At 37.1% G+C, this 16,666-nt stretch overlaps 2 protein-coding genes across 2 annotated transcripts; both read right to left on the bottom strand.

The window, feature by feature from the left end:
• Positions 1-565: 565 nt before the first annotated feature.
• Positions 566-10,488, bottom strand: LOC135581511 (probable inactive purple acid phosphatase 27). The gene is made up of 13 exons (XM_065147963.1): positions 10,323-10,488; positions 9,175-9,358; positions 8,491-8,582; positions 8,180-8,246; positions 7,946-8,068; positions 7,324-7,416; positions 5,222-5,351; positions 4,337-4,418; positions 4,062-4,194; positions 2,317-2,522; positions 2,103-2,228; positions 1,262-1,571; positions 566-1,106 (listed from the first exon to the last, which is right to left on the bottom strand). Exons 2-13 carry the CDS (start codon positions 9,343-9,345, stop codon positions 801-803), a joined length of 1,839 nt encoding a protein of 612 aa, XP_065004035.1. The 5' UTR covers positions 9,346-9,358; positions 10,323-10,488; the 3' UTR covers positions 566-800.
• Positions 10,489-14,091: 3,603 nt separating this feature from the next.
• Positions 14,092-15,718, bottom strand: LOC135581508 (PLASMODESMATA CALLOSE-BINDING PROTEIN 3-like). The gene is made up of 4 exons (XM_065147964.1): positions 15,477-15,718; positions 14,693-14,932; positions 14,570-14,603; positions 14,092-14,489 (listed from the first exon to the last, which is right to left on the bottom strand). The coding sequence occupies exons 1-4, from the start codon at positions 15,526-15,528 to the stop codon at positions 14,264-14,266; spliced, it is 552 nt and encodes a 183-aa protein (XP_065004036.1). The 5' UTR covers positions 15,529-15,718; the 3' UTR covers positions 14,092-14,263.
• Positions 15,719-16,666: the final 948 nt, after the last annotated feature.

The following is a 16,666-nucleotide window of genomic DNA, read 5'->3' as shown; positions in this document are numbered from 1 at the left end:
CACATTCATACGCTTCTTCGAGGATTTTTGCATCACATGTTTGTAGTCTTCTCTTTTTTATTATTATATTAATCTTATATTCAACCATTATTAACTTTAAGGATTTTTTGCATCATAAGTTTATAATTAAATTAATTTTAAATTTAATTATTATTAACTTGAGCTTTAAGTATACTGAATCGAGCATATGAATAATGATTGCTACATCAATTAACATCTCAGAAGGATTGCATGGCTACTAGAGATGTCCATGTAAGGATTTTTTCTTTTTCTTTTTTTTTGCCCCCCCTAACATACTTTTCAAGACTTTTCCAACTAATTCAATGAAATTTTTTTGGATCTGCTTGAATGAAGGATCCTAGAATTTTAACTCATATGGGAACTGAGAGGTGAATCCAATCAATTTGTCCATTGCATTTAAAGAAACTGTAAATCCATTATCATGGACAGCTGATTCCAACCCAAATTGAGACATGACTTTGCTGGTCATGGAATTCAATGAGTTTCTTGAGAGAGACCATGCACAGAGTCTGGAAGTGGAAGGATTCTGCATAACAATGACACAGGAATCACAAAGCAGATATTTCCATAGATACAATCTCATTAATAACAGTTTCCAGCTTCATATACAAATTAAATCATTTAAACAATGAGGTATTCTTGGATCATCCAAGTTTTGCCTGGTAGTCAATATATGACATTAATACACAGGATGCTCCTCTGTAATCATTCATTTGCTTCACCTCATATACAGATATTGTCAACAGCCTTCAATATACTAGTGCAATCAAGGGGCCTGCTCAACTAGACATGGATGTCTTTGAACAGCTGTCCACAGAGCAATCCAATATGTCACGATAATCACGTGTTATTGTGAAGTAATCATACACCAAACCATCTCTGCTTTTCTTGTACTCGAGCAACAGCGTCGACTGGTTGAAAGCGGTCAATTTCACAAACCCGAAGTCGTAGTCTTGATAGTAACTCCATCTAGTCCGGAGAGGGGTAAATTTAGCAAGGCTGGAACCTCCACCTCCAACAACAACATGGGTGGTTGCTTCAAAAGGACCAGTGTAATGGTGTGCAGCTTCACGGACACATGTACTCTGTAACCAAGATAAGAATCATGTATTCAAAAAGAAGGGTATCAACTCAATCAAACAATAACATCCTTGATAGTTCAGACTATCAACTATCAAACCAACATTGCATGCGGAATCAAGTCACAACCAGTTCAAGAAAATTCGTTTAACATATTTACCTGGTAAATTGGGCATGTTCTCTCATAGTTATGGACATGACCATACAAGGCAATGTCAACCTTATACTTTTGCCAGAGTTCTTGAAGGCTATCTCTCCCCATTGGCTCCTCGAAGGTTCCTTCAATACCATAAAATTCACCAGAAGAATAACCAAGCACCCTATGTGCGAGAAAGATCAGCCATGGCTGTTTTTCCCTGTCTGCTGTTGACAGACAGTGCTCAATAAATTTATATTGTTCTGTTCCCGGTCTCCAATCATGCTCAGTATCAACTATACAGAAGCGGAACATGCCAAAATCTGTTTTGTACCTGGGAAGTATTATAATATCAAAGTTTATACAACTGACAAATCACATGCTTAAATGAATAAACAACACAACCAGAAAGCCATAAAGTATAAACCAAACAGCAATTAACATGCCATTTTTTAAGTGATCCAAAAACAGTAAATAATTATGAATCCATTGATACGTTAACTCAATTTGATGAATGCCTTATAGCACAATTCACAGTGCAACCATCAAAAGATATGCATGGAAGGAAGAAAATGACATCCACAATAATAAGATATGGGCAATATTTATAAGTTTTTAACAAAAACAATGTAGAAGAATTGGTTGTTTCCTTATATGCAAGTAATAGGAAGGAGGGAAAAAATAACCAGTACAACAATCAAGTATTACAGCAGTTAGATCCAGAATGATTTGTCTAGTTGTTCTAATTTCAATCTGATCAAATATTATATAATGCTTATAGACAGTCATATTATTAAAAGTTATCCTGTAAAAGAAACAACGTATTCAAACAACCAAACTTAGTTGCTTTTCTGAAGTCATATACCAGAACTTTTGCCTATTTTCAGCAGGAACATAAAACATTGTTTCCGCTAAGACTCCACATTCTCCACCAGAATCCATATTGGCGTAGAAGGATCCAGTCCCAGGCCAATCTCGTTCGTGGTTACCACTGCAAAAGAGGAGTATAAGAGGATTATATTCTGGGAAAATGACTATCATATTAGTTATATTGGATTGCTTACATCAATAGAACTAACCTTCCGACCATATAAGGCACAGTTGAAGCAATTGGTTCCACTTGTGCCGTAAATTGATCCCATTGTGACAGATAACCATTTGCATAAGATAGGTCCCCAATATGGAAAACTATGTCAATATTCTTTAAGTCCTTGATAAGCTGGTATGTAGTATTAAGTGAGCCTGGCTGGTAATTGTTATACTCGTTGGAACCGTCTGCCTCTGCCTGAATACATTATTGTAATAGTAATAAGCAAAATTACATTATAAACTTTACAATTGCTTTCACGTCTGTTTTGAGATTGCATACTCTCACCTATCACATGATCTGTCAAAGAATTACTCGAAGCAATTTTAATGAGATTAGTACATTGAACAATTATTTCCTTGCCAACATTAACTATCATATTCATGATTTTACCTTGATTTGACTTCTGGGCCAATAAATGGAAGAAAAAAAAAAACTCTAATCAGATTGTGTATTGGCATCTCAATTCACATATAAGGGAGAGGACTGGAGCTGCAACCAGAAGGTGGAGGGTTGTATATAGGCCGTTGACAGTGTAGAACTGTCATATCTCATGATCATGTAATAGCCAAGATGGAAGAGATAATTAAAATGAAAAGGAAGGAGATGGAGAGATAGTCAGAGGTAGTTCAAATTTTATGTTCCACCAACAATCACCACTGGGTTTCTTCAATCAACGAACTTGCATATATAGAACAACCAAAAACTCTATCTGAGAGATAACACACAAAAAATACTTGAGTGTCATGTTTTGGAATTCCTTCTCTCTCTTGTACAGTTCATTCGTCTCTTCCCTGTTTCTCCATCTGATTCTTTTACTATCATCCTCTCAATACTACCTCTGATTCTCTCCATAGAAGATGAACAACAAAAGTTATTTACTTACTAAGACAATCAATGGAAAATTAAAGAGAAAAGAAGAAAGAATTGCATATGATTTTTATTGATTTAGAGAAGACTTATGATGATGTTCATAGAGATTATTGTGGAGGGTTTTAAAAAAGAAATTAATAATTTATGTTACAAAGTATATGCATGATAGTATAGTCATTCCTTTAAAAAATACAGTGTGTCTAGTAAATTTCTTATTTATATGGGACTATATCGAGGATTCATATTGAGTCCTTACCTTTTCATATTGGTAATAAAATAGATGAACTTACGAGTCATATACATGATAGAGTCTATCAGATAGACTTCCTTGGTATATTTTATTTGTTGATGATATTGTTATAATTGACAAGAACTTAAATGATATTAGGTGGATAGCTAGCTAATATTGTTTTAACTGATGACATTGTTTTGGTTTAAACCCTCCCAAGATCCTACATTGAGGGTTATTCATTCAATTTTCATTTTGCCTTTCTCCAAAGACACTTTTGAGGGTCATTCCTTCTGAAGAAGTTTAAAAGCACAGATAAAATGAAAAGAAATGAAGAATTCTCACAACTCCTTCCTACGGTATGAAAGTAAATGAGTTTTCTTAGGATACAAGTCATCATGAGAATTACCACACATTTCAATCATCATTAGGGTAGTATTCTTTACCTTCCAACAAAAGAAAGACATAAGCAATCAAAACAATAACACTTAGCAACTCAATACATGGAGCTGTATTAGAAATCTTATGAGATGATGAAAATATAATGCATCAGAACATAAACACTAGCTTTATCTCATACAAATGGAAGTCAAATTTCAATTTCTGAAATCACGTATGAAATAAAAAATAGTTACCTTTCCCATATCACCAAAAATGACAACACGCTGTAAAGAATCTTGTCCAGGGTAAGGAGATGCTCTGAAGGTGTATGACTGACTCCATATATAAGAGCCATTGTACAATCTATGACCAAGCTTGTAGGTATACCTGCAACAATGTGTAAGAATACGTGAAGACTAATTTGAGAACTGATTGATGAATGGAAACCAGTTAGATGACAATGGCCAAAAACATTCATCCTGCTGAATCAGAGAATGACATTCTCAAAGCATCATTTGGGAGAGCATACAATAAATTAGGCCACAAGTCCTTCAGAAAACTTGTGTGGATGAAACCAGGATCACGCCATCCCACAGTTCGTGCAGGTGAATCTGCAAACAATTATTAGAAAAGTTCAAATTACAATAAGAATTGACCCCAAGAACAAGTAACAAACAATTGCATGACAAAAAGATGGACAATTGTATAAAAGCTTCTCAACAGAGTGGAAGCCGAGAAAGGTGGTCTGAGTGTTAGTAACTTAACTACAATGCTCTAGGAAACCATTGTCCCTCACAAGATGCTGGATGGCAGATGGTGTTTTGCCAAAAAACTCAAATACCAGTGCATCCCATCTACGGTCCACTGACAGAATGGCACAGTATGCCAATATGGTTTCTAGCGCACTGGTATACTGTACCATTCAAAGAATGGTACAGTATGCCGGCATGGTTTCTAGTGCACAACATTCTGAAACTATTGATTCTCGATCTTACATATGTGACTTTCTAGTGTTTCTGTCATACTCTTTCTTGCTAAGTGATCATTTGCTAAAGGAAATGCAAGGTGCTCTGCTAGTCGCACATTCCATGTTGGCCATATTCATCCTTCTCCAGTTTGGAAGCACTGATATACACACACAGAATAATGAAGTTTCCTACTTTTTCTTTTACAATAAAACTAACATCAGATACACACAGGAAATGCAAGGTGCTCTGCTAGTCGCACATTCCATGTTGGCCATATTCATCCTTCTCCAGTTTCGAAGCACTGATATACACACAGAATAATGAAGTTTCCTACTTTTTCTTTTACAATAAAACTAACATCAGATACTGGCATGACAAGTATAAAGTTCTTAATTCTTACATATAAAAGATGAAGGGAGGGAGGAAGCGAGGGGAACAAAGCTTACCACACATGTGGGCTCTCCTGAAGGTTAAAGTCCCAGCCGCTGAACGAATTTGGGGTCCTCCTAGTTCACCCCACTCAACAAAAGGTACTGCCTCTTCTGTACTATATCCACTTGTCCAAGTAACAGCCATCTGGTTTCATGTCCACCAAGTCAGATTCTGAACAAAAAAATATAATAGCTGCATGCAACAACAAATGGATAAAAAATGAAGGCAATGTTAAAATGAACTACCACCTTACTATCAGAAAGTAGTCCAAAGCATACCCAACTTGTCCTTCCTGCACAATGTGAAATTTGTCCTTTTCTTCAAATTTTTTGTCTTGTTTTCACAATAAGCAAAATTGATAAATTCTTCTAGTTTTGTCTTGTTTGCACAATGTGGACAACTGTCCTTCAATCTGACTCGGTTGCAAGCATTTAATCAAATGGACCAAAGCAACTGATTGAACTTACAACTTCCTCTCTAAATAACCAATTACATCTCACATGCTTATTTGGATCTGAATGCATAAACACATTATAAGTTCATAACAAGGTTTTTAATTTCCTACCGGACAGCCTGATACGGGTGGTACATACCAGTCTATCAACCTATCGGCACGCGGACCACTCGCTACTAGGTGGTACCAAAATCTTGGCCCTGTATCGCCTATACCGGACGATAATGGTCGAAACCGATCGTTACTGATTTATATCGATTTTCAAACGGTCAATTTGACCGTTGGAGGCATCATAAAAGGTTTTTAAGCCCTTTCCTTCACCCTTTTTCAACCATTTCACTTTCATACTCTCTTAAACTCCCTCAAACTCATTTTTACTTGTAATCTCTCTCTTATTCTCATATTTTCACTCTTATAAACTCAATAAAGCAACGATTTGATGATCCAGAACAAATCAAAATTGCGAACCTTGCACAAGGCTACTTCTCAAAGCCCGAAAAAGATATGTGGCACTATTCTTACCTAATTTACATTAGTTTTGCTAAAACTATACTAAATGTATATTTATTTCTGACTTAAAAATCGTATCCTAACTTTTTTTTTTTTTTTCATATGTTTTAGGAGGATTTTATGCCTATTTTAGGCATACCGCTCGGTACGCTTGACGTACTACTCAGTATGTCGATACGTACCGTACTGAGCAAGTACGATACGAAATTAAAAGCCTTGGTTCACATATTCTCTTTCTTTTAGATTATCTATATGACTAATATCATGGATCACATCCATGCACAAAAATCACCTTTTTCTCATGCATACCTCTAGTATCTAATAGATTTCTGAAACATGATATGCAATTTCGAATGGTACCGCCCGGTACTGGTGGTACATACCGGTCCGATGACATACCGGTACGTGGATCGCCCGCTACCGGACGGAATGTGCTACAGTGTTACACTGTAGTAGTACTACAGTAAAAGGAAGAAATATTATAAACTGGTCGGTATGCCCTAGTGTACTGCTCGATACGCAGGTACCGTACCGTACCGAGCCAACCTCGAAATACCGGTACGGTACGGTATTGCATACCTTGTTCTGAAATCTCCATCAGCTGATTCCTATGAGTCTTGGCCAAATTGTGTAAACAATGGCTACCAAGTGATACTTCATTTGATTTGAAAATTTGACAAAAAAGTTCTCATCACCTCTAAAACAGTCAAAGTTCAGGCATGGCATGTTGTACTACCTCTTCTAGTGTAATTATGGCACCCTTCACAATTTAGGTCCATGCAACCACAGCGATGCTAAATAGTGGAATTAATTAGAGGAAGAATTATACTAACTTGTCCAAGTAAATAAAGAACTTTTCAAGGAGCATACTCAATAAAGAACCTAAACTGGGAATCATTAATTTCACAATAGCACATATGTTAGATTGCTTTCTTGAAAAATAAAAACAAGCAAGGGTTATCGAGATTGTTGAGCTTTATTCTTTAAGATTTGCGCATCAAAGATGTCTGTATAGAACATCTTTTATGCCTTTCAATTTTTCATGCAAGCACTTCAAATTTTGTGTAAAATAAACTAGAACTTCAAGAAGTGAGCATGCAAATAGAATCAAAGAACTAATCCAAGGAATAAATCAAAGAAGATGCAGCTTACTTCGTTCCAGGATTTTCCTTGAGCCAGACGAGGGTAAACAGGGGCCTTCGGATTGGCAAAACTAATGGTGTTAGAGACTGCGACAAGCTTGGGCTGTTATTCCCAAAAGAATCATTAGTCGGCAATATGCACATTCTTGGTTGAAAAAAAATATATCAAATTAAACATATAATCAGGCCTGGGATTGAAAAGAAAAAAGAGAATAGACTAGTATGTCTACCTCCTATGGGTAATATTAGTAATTTGTTTGTTGCCTGCACAAAAACGATTCAGTGTCTTTATATTCTATGATGACAAAATTGTATGATTACCTAACAGATGTTTCAAAATTTGATCATAATATTTCAGAGACTAGTCCATTTTTCATCCAAATTCCATGAGATCCTAATGGTATAACTTAATTGAAAAAAGAGGAATCATGTGCAGGTGGACTTAAAAATTTGAATCTTGTGCTAATCTCTGATAAAATGGAATTTATGAACTCAAAATGCTTTATGATAAAGTCCACCACGAAGCTTAAAAAATAACATAGAACTGGACAGCATACACAATAGTTATTTCTGATAACTCTAAGAGAGGGATCTTAAAAATCAACTACCAGTGTATCCATTTAGTGACATACATTTGAAATACCACCAGAGAACAGTACAAAAGAAAAATCTGCTCTTTGATTGATCAATTGAAGCTTCAGAGATCCCCTTCCAGTTTTGTTGTAGTCGTCATTTTTATAATTTGCATACTGATACTGCAAAATAGGTACATATTCAGCAGTTATTATACAACAACATCAATAAGAAAATATATTTTTTTATTCAACAACCCAGTAGAGGAGCCATTATATAAGGCAGCTACTGACCTTAATGGGGGCTGTACATAGTAGAGGCTCATATTCTCTAAAATTTTCTTTCTCACATGTTGTTGCACTGAGAATTAAACAGTAAAAGTTATCAGTCAAGGTTATCGAAGAACTACATGTTTAAGGACTATGCTTGATTCCTATTTCTTCATATTTGACTCGTCAAACAAAGTGACAACACTAGTTATTTAAGCTTTAAGCTAAAAAATCTGCAATATGAGCAAAATTTGTTCATACTTTTTTGTATCTTCAGGAACCAAGTTCATGTAAGTAATCAAGTAATCAACACATGATCCAGAAAATGCTATTACCTGAAATTTGCAGGAGAGAAAACCCCTACCCAATCATCGTTTGATGGATTTGGGTGGCTGAATTTCACAGTTACCCACTTGCTAGTTTGACCCTGTTACATGATAAAGAATTCCATGTAATCAAGACTAAAACTATAAATATATAATATCTTTCCCTGATTCTACAATGTTATGTTTTATAAGTTTTTTTTTCAGACCCATAAGAACTACAACCAGTTGGTTATTTGCGACACAAAAGTTTGCTACATGAGATTGTCAATTTTCTGTTTTTATGTTAATGTTGCATTATTTAGGAACAAATCACCAAGTTTTGAAGGATTGTGTAATATAGTCACATTTCATCCCCTGTATGCAGTCTACCAATGTATCTGAAATCGGATCCAAAAGTAAAAACTTTGATCCAGTCGTCCACTAAGCAATTCAATCACGATGCATTTGTCTCTTGCCTTCATATATGCAGAAAGCTTGTCAAAAGTATCTGATATAACCCTACTTGTTTAGATGCCAGCTCAAATCTGACACGGCCATTCATCATTAACAATTTAACCCAATATGATGGATGCCAATGTCCGAAGTGGTTTTGTTTATTTAGACATGAAACCACAAGTCAAATGTAAAGCTCATGGTAAACTCAGAGGATTCATAAAATTCCCAAAAAAACTCATGCAAATTCTAAAGGCATACCTGCAGCCCAAGTACCAAGGGAGAGGCTCTGATACGAGCTGCGACAGTCGTAGCCAATGTAGTCTTATGGATGGCAATTTTTGAAAGGGGCTGTTCTCCGTTGTGCCCCGTTGTGGAACAGCAATATAAGGCCAATACAATCGCCAACAGAATCAAGCCATGCGACCTCATCGCGGGCAAACTCCTGCAGTCATCCATTACCATGCCAATAAATAAGCAGATATTTCAAGAACCAGACCTCAGAATCAAATATCCACCACCGAAAGTCGTAAACTAACAAATCTCAAATAAACGAAGGTTTCATGATGAATTTTCAACCATTACCATGCCAATAAATAAGCAGATATTTCAAGAACCAGACCTCAGAATCAAATATCCACCGCCGAAAGTCGTAAACTAACAAATCTCAAATAAACGAAGGTTTCATGACGAATTTTTAACCATTACCATGCCAATAAATAAGCAGATATTTCAAGAACCAGACCTCAGAATCAAATATCCACCGCCGAAAGTCGTAAACTAACAAATCTCAAATAAACGAAGGTTTCATGACGAATTTTCAACCATTACCATGCCAATAAATAAGCAGATATTTCAAGAACCAGACCTCAGAATCAAATATCCACCACCGAAAGTCGTAAACTAACAAATCTCAAATAAACGAAGGTTTCATGATGAATTTTCAACACACAAAACCAAAGAAACATAGATTAGATCTTTTGATAAAGTAACACAACTCATAGATTAGATCTTTTCCCCCAAAGAAACATCGAGTAACAACAAGGGAAACCCCCGAAATCATATCGAAACAACCATTAGATATACATACAATTCATTTCCGAGACCATAATTCCTCGAGAAGAAATAATATTCAATAAAAATCTAAAATTAAGGAACATGTTAGCCAATCCACATCAACCAACTCCGCAGAGACTGGGAAGGAATCTACAGAATCAAATCAATAACCCACAAAACACCAAAAAAAAGATTCTGTTCTGGAGGAAGAAAACAAGTCGCCGACTCGAAATTTCACCCAAAATCCAAAGAAAAGAAGCTGAGAAATGACGAATAATCAATAACGCTTCCAGAAGACGAAAACAAGAGATAGACATTCGAATGCTTGGAATTGAGCCAAGCGAGAACCGTACTGAATCAAGCAGCTCGAACAAGTCAGGACGTCGCCAGGGATCGAATTCGGGTGTTTTAAGGCGATGAGCTTCTTGACCACGGGATCTGCTGCACAAATGGCCGTGCTAGGTGACGACTCATTTTCGTTATCTAAACGTCAATGTTGACGGGACGTCGTTATTGTGGACGACATACGATTAGTTGTCAAGACACCGTTGCAAACGCGATTGCAGGGCATCTTAATTCCTTAACCCCAAATATTTGCTGGATGTCGGAGCATGGAAAACGATGACGTGGTTTATTTATGAGGGTTTTCGTATTTTAAGAGCAAGTATAGGTCGGGTCAGATCCACGGCTGACGATGCGAGAACGTGCGTTTGGACGGTCAAGATGCGCGAGTTGGCGAGCACGTTTCCTCCACGACCAGAGTACTCATTCGTGACCCAAGTCGTATCTGTAATTGGACCGAATCCCTTTATGTTCTATTGTTATACGGTCGATGAAGTCATGAAAACAGATTGCAAACTCTTATACCATCCTAATTGAGACTTTGACTCTGATATGAGAGAATGATCATGCAAAGCATAAGTATAAAAAAATAATTATTATTATATAATTATATTTCTTCTTCTTTAATTGACACTATTTTCAGTGTTCTTGAAATTAATGTGATGAGAATTGGGTGAAAACATAGGCAATAGGTGCAAAAAAGTAAAACCAAAAGAGGGAGGGAGACGAACAAAATAGAAATCTTTTAACTTAAGCAATAAAGTACAAACACTATAATTCGAGCAATAAAGTTCTGTCTCCTTCGCGGACGATTCTGGGGCCTACTTATCCGTTCAAAAGTTGTCTTCTCACTACAATTTCTGGCCTTTTTATATGAACCCAATTACAAAAAGAAACATAATAATTAATAAGGTATTGTGTTCGGTCGTTTTTTTTTTTTTAAAGATGATTTTTCATAATTACATTGTCAAATAATTTTCATCTTTATATACGTTAATCTTCATTTCTTTTCTATTTTGCTTCATTTATTTCTTTATGTTACTTGTTATCTATTTAGTTGCCATGTGACAATATAAATATATGACTGGCATCCAAGTTTCTCATTACTCTAAAACGATTCGAATTGATTTTTTTAATTATATTTATATATATATATATATATATATATATATATATATATATATATAAAGTTCTCATGAATTAGTTTTAACGGAGCACACACCTTTCTATTGAGAATTTAAGAGCTTATTATTTAAAACCACATACTTACTATTAATTATCCCTTAGATTAATAATAATAATAATTTACTCCTCATAACCTCTCTAATTTTATTTTAACCTTCTTCTTCTTCTTCTTTTTTCTTCCTGAAAATTGAAGCACCCCCAACCTTGCCATCACTACTCATTGTGATCGATCGCCACCTTGAGCTTACCCATTTACTGATAATCTTCCATTGATATCGTCACTGCTAGCTATACTGGCTACAAAAGGAAGAAGTCATTGTTGTGATCGTCTTCCCCAGCCTACCTCGCCTATCGTCGATCTTCTATTGATGACATCACCAGCTTCACTAGTTACGGAATAAGAGAAAGCCTTATCGACCATCAACCGCAGCCTGCCCTCTTGCCACCAATCTTTCACTTACATCATCACTGGCTCTATTGGTTACAGAAGAAATGAAAACCATTGTCACCGATCATCAACCCCAACTGACCCACTTGTCATTGATCTTTCACTTATACCATCGACTCTGCTAGGTGCGAAAGAGGAGAAAGTTATTGTCATTGATTTTTTACTTATGTCATTCCTCTCGACTTTGTTGTCTAAGGAAAAGGAGGAGAATAAGAAGATGATAATTATGAAAAGGAGGAGACGAAAATAATAGAAGAAAAAGAGGAGAAAGAATAGAAGAATATTGGCACATTTATAAAGGGACAATTTATTTATATTAAAATTTGTTAAAATAAGATTGTAAACGGTAAAGTTAGGGTTGTAAATAGTAATCTTTAGAATTTATCCAAAAATATTTTCATGAATGGATAAATATACCCTTGAACTTTTAGGATTATTAGGTAGTTTTTATATTAATTTTGATTAAACCGAAGACCAATTCAATTTAATTTTTTCTTCTTTCTTTTTTTAGCTTGAAAAGGTGAGGGAGAAAAAAAAAAAGGAACGTCGTTAAAAGAGAAGGATAACCGATTTAGAGTCTAGTCGATTTAGTGAATCAATTCAATGAACCAAATCGATTTAGTAAACCGATTTAAAGAATTAAATAAAAAAACAGTTTTGAATGGAGGCTAAAACTTGAATAAAATCAATAATTTTTCAATAAAGACATGGCTTTGTTGAATAAAAAGTTGGGTAATTTTTTGAAAAAAAATGTTTGAATTTAAGAATTTTTCATAGAATACCCTAACTTTAAAATTTTTTCATAAAAATAACTCTAATCATATTAAAAGATCATTTTACTGGTACCTTCATTAGAATCGTCGTTACTTTTGCCCACCAACTATCCTTATTTTTTAGCGAGTCTTTTTGCCAAACCCCATTGGACCTCGCAACCATCGCTATCAGTATCACTTGCAATATCTTTTACCATCGGTCACATGCAAGGAAGGAGTGGACATGACTTGCCCTCGTCCATAGCCTTCATCGCTGGGTATAAAGGAGCGGTGTAGCCTCCTCGTGCCCCTTCCTCGTCGTTGACCACCGATGAGGAAGGAGGGGAGGCGACCCACCTTCACTCGTAACCTCCATTATTATATGGGTCTAACGAAGGGGGGTCATCGGTGCGATGAAAAAGGGGTGATTGACGAAACGAATGATAATGACTAAGGAGGGCAAAATATTTATTTAAAAAAATAAATTATTCAAGGATGCTATTTAGAAAATTCTTAGGATTTTTTTTCTCTAAACTCATCTTAAAATTTTAATTTTTTAATAAAATCGTCTAAACTATTTTTGTCATGACCCGGGTTTGATGGGTTAACTGGCCTATCAACTTTGTTTGATTGGTAGTAATACACTCATCGTACCTTTATAATCAAAAGTGTTACAATCATCCCACTCAAAGGTTTGACATCCTCATTAAATCCCAACATAATCCTTATAAGTCGATCTTAATCCTGTCCATTTTTAACGTGGGACTAATTAGGGGTATTACAATTATAGAAACAATTTTTAAGATACATTATCCCCAATTTTCTTTTCATATGTACTAAATATGTATTCTATTCCAACGAAATGTTTTGGGAGAGAAATCACGACAAGAAACTATCCATGTCATGTTGCTTGTGCCCAGCAACTAAACCTTTCAAGTTGCCTTATCTTTAAGAGCTGAAGCCCAAGTTTAGTCAATCACATCTGTATCACCGGGAATTGACAGTATTAATTATTCTCAGCATGGCCAATCCATCCTGGCCATTCGTCTTCTCTCTTGACATTGCAACCACCTCCACGTCCACGTCCACGTCTTCCTTCTTCCGCCCAAAGAAGCTTTCCACAACCAATCAATCATTCCCATACGACACCAACGAGCTCAATGATTTGAGGTGCAGCGGGTTAAAAATTGCATACAAATAGGGATGCTTGAGGTTTCTCTTCTTGTGCTGCTTCACTTCATGTAGCTGCTCTCCCTCCGTTCCATCGTTTGATATTATTAGGATGAAATAACAGAGCAAGCATGTGTGAAGTAGTATAGTTTCTTTCTGCCACCCTGGTTCACATGGAAGGAGAAGAAAAGGTAGACGAGAAGGAGAAGCGAGAAGAATCCACCCTAGCACTCAAAATGGAATCGATTCTGCTGTCCACTTGGGAAAGAAGGAACATGGAATAGATGAGAAATGTCTCCGGATCAAACCATTTTACAACAACGGGATCACCCAACTTTTTGCACAGCCATCAGCTCTCAATAAATACTCAGCATCTGACTTCCACTACAGCTGTTCATCAACCCAACAAACCCATCCCTGAGCAAATGGCAATCAGGAGGAGGAGGAGGAGGAGGAGGAGGGAATCCATCCCTGCCTTTGGGAGGAAACCACCATTGATATTGTCGGTGGAAATGCTGCTCGTGGGCCCTAATCCACTCAGTCCTCCGGTGGTTGGAGTGAAGGTGCCGGGGGTTGTGCCCGGGGTGCTTGTTGCTGGTGTAGAATTGCTTGTGCCTGCAGCGCTGGGAGGAAGAGAAGCGAGTGGGATCAAACATGATGTTGGATGTATACTTTACTCAGACATATATATATACATGTATACCTGGGAGTCGCAGGGTAAGTGCAACCATTCTTACCTACAGGCAATTGCATCAAGATTAGTCTCCAGTTTACATGGACAAAGGTGTTGTTCATGCACAGAGGTTTACAAGGGTTAGGAACTCACTAGGATCCGTGGTAGTAAGAGTAGCAGTGCTTGAGAAATCACAAGCCTGTTGTGTCTGCCCCTTCCTCTGGTAGTAACTGTTCACAGCATACGAGCAATGGTCTTTCACTGTGTTGGGACTGTAACAAGCTCCATTTTGGAGGATGGGGGTGCAGTCAGCCCCAGCTCCGCAAGCATAGTCCAGTGTCTTCTGCAGAGCAGTGTCACCCAGCTCAGGCTTACAGATACACCAAGCACCCTCTGCCACCACAAAAGAAGACCGTCAGGTCATCATCATTTACCATGTTAATTTGTGGAATATGGGGAGAGAGACGCAACAACGCTCCTCCAAAAAGATTGAGAAATCATGATAGTCCAACCTGAAATCTTCTCTACAGAAACTGAGAAAATATTACCATCACCAAAAGAAGCCACCTTTTGGCCGCATAGCTAAAAACAAAAGGAAACCAGGCATCTGTGTGTTCTTTGGAGATTAACATCTTGCTGCAACAACTTCAATAACCAAAGATTTTTCTTTAAGAAAGCAGAGAAATTTCGAGAGTAAACAGAAACAGTGTGGAATTCTTTTCCGTCCTTTTTTAACCCAAAGAAGAACTTCTAAGAGAAGGCCATGGTAGAGGAAAGAGCTCGTAGATCTTGGAGCATCATCAAAGACACCAAATATTCAAGAAAGAGAAGAAAATACAGAGCAAAAGGCCAGAATATAAGTCCCGATCTCAAAAAAGGAAAAAAAATGTTATAAATAATTCCTTAGAGATGAGTGTCGAAAGGAAGTACAGCATACCTGATCCACCGATCATGGCCAACATGAGAACTGCAAAAGCTAGAGCAGCCATGACAGGGAAAGAAGCACGAGTCTCTGGAGAGAGAGAGAGAGAAGTAGAGGAAGCTGTGGACAACAAAAGAAGACTCCGAAACAGGCAGGTAGGGTGATGTTGTACTTAAGTATACAGTATCTCATTTCAAGCCCAATTAACTATTCATTCGCCTAATAGTTTTCCGCCTGCGTCGCTGCCTATGTGCGTCCTTGGAAAGCGATCCAAAGCAGCTTTTTCGCCACCTCCTTTATGAACGGTCGTAAACCCATGTGTGCAGTCAAGAAAGGATTCCTCCGTCCAACTCTGAACCCAACTCACCATCTCTTCCCTGCTCCGGTCGAGGTGGTCCGGACGCTACACGCCTCTCATCTTTTCTGCCCGTTGTTGGTGTGCTGTCGCAAGTAGGCAACGGCGTGTACAACTCTTGACGTTGAGAGAACCAGACTATTCCAGATAGCAAGCATGACATGATGATCAAATGTAAAGTGTTGTTTCAGGACTAAGAATAAAGCTTTTTGTAAATGAGCTACAGCAGCAATGCCTCGTGCTTTTCTCTCACCTGGTTGGAGAAGATGGGAAGGGTATCTATCTATTGAGCCTTATCATTGTCCGAGATGGAGAACAACAGCCTAACGTTGAATAGAATCAATCGAGCCAAACTATGGCAAGAAACTTAATGTTATACTTTTCATGTTGGTCTGGGCTGTATGAATCAAACCTTGTTAGTGCTGTCGGTGATTCCTTGCAAGCTTCAAGCGGAAGGAGGAGAGAGGGTTGCCTCTTTTGAGATTGATAGAGGGAACAACAAATCTTCCACACTGGCATTGGATATGAATGGCTGAATCAAGTCATGTATGGTTGCAGAATGAAGTGGGTCGAATCTTGATCGATGCATGTAATCTCTGACTTTGGCACCCCCCTAATAATTTAGAAGCCTCCTTTGCTTGTGAATGGCTAAAACCAGTTTTTGATAGCCTTTGCTTTACGAACACTGCAGAAATTAGCATGACTTGTGGCTTTTGGTCTAATAACGTAGAAACCTCCTCCTCCATTATCCTTATGAGCTCTCGATAGAACAGCAGAAACAATTCTCAATCAAGAAATTATTAAAAAATAATATTCAAATATTATTCTATAATTTTTTATATTTAAAATA

The sequence above is a fragment of the Musa acuminata genome, chromosome BXJ3-4 (genome assembly GCF_036884655.1).
Source record: "Musa acuminata AAA Group cultivar baxijiao chromosome BXJ3-4, Cavendish_Baxijiao_AAA, whole genome shotgun sequence".
NCBI lineage: Eukaryota > Viridiplantae > Streptophyta > Magnoliopsida > Zingiberales > Musaceae > Musa > Musa acuminata.
The sequence above is the reverse complement of the archived record's forward strand: the minus strand, read 5'-3'. Positions and strand labels throughout refer to the sequence as shown.

Bases quoted from the DNA above. Each gene is read 5' to 3' on its own strand.
- LOC135581511 (XM_065147963.1), bottom strand. From the start codon at position 9,345: ATGAGGTCGCATGGCTTGATTCTGTTGGCGATTGTATTGGCCTTATAT. The intron at 8,583-9,174 runs GTATGCCTTTAG...ATCATGTAACAG, and splicing joins CCTTGGTACTTGGGCTGCAG to GGTCAAACTAGCAAGTGGGT. The intron at 4,195-4,336 runs GTATGCTCTCCC...ACATTGTTGCAG, and splicing joins GACTTGTGGCCTAATTTATT to GTATACCTACAAGCTTGGTC.
- LOC135581508 (XM_065147964.1), bottom strand. From the start codon at position 15,528: ATGGCTGCTCTAGCTTTTGCAGTTCTCATGTTGGCCATGATCGGTGGA. The intron at 14,933-15,476 runs GTATGCTGTACT...TTGTGGTGGCAG, and splicing joins GGCCATGATCGGTGGATCAG to AGGGTGCTTGGTGTATCTGT. The intron at 14,490-14,569 runs GTATACATGTAT...TCTTCCTCCCAG, and splicing joins ACTTACCCTGCGACTCCCAG to CGCTGCAGGCACAAGCAATT.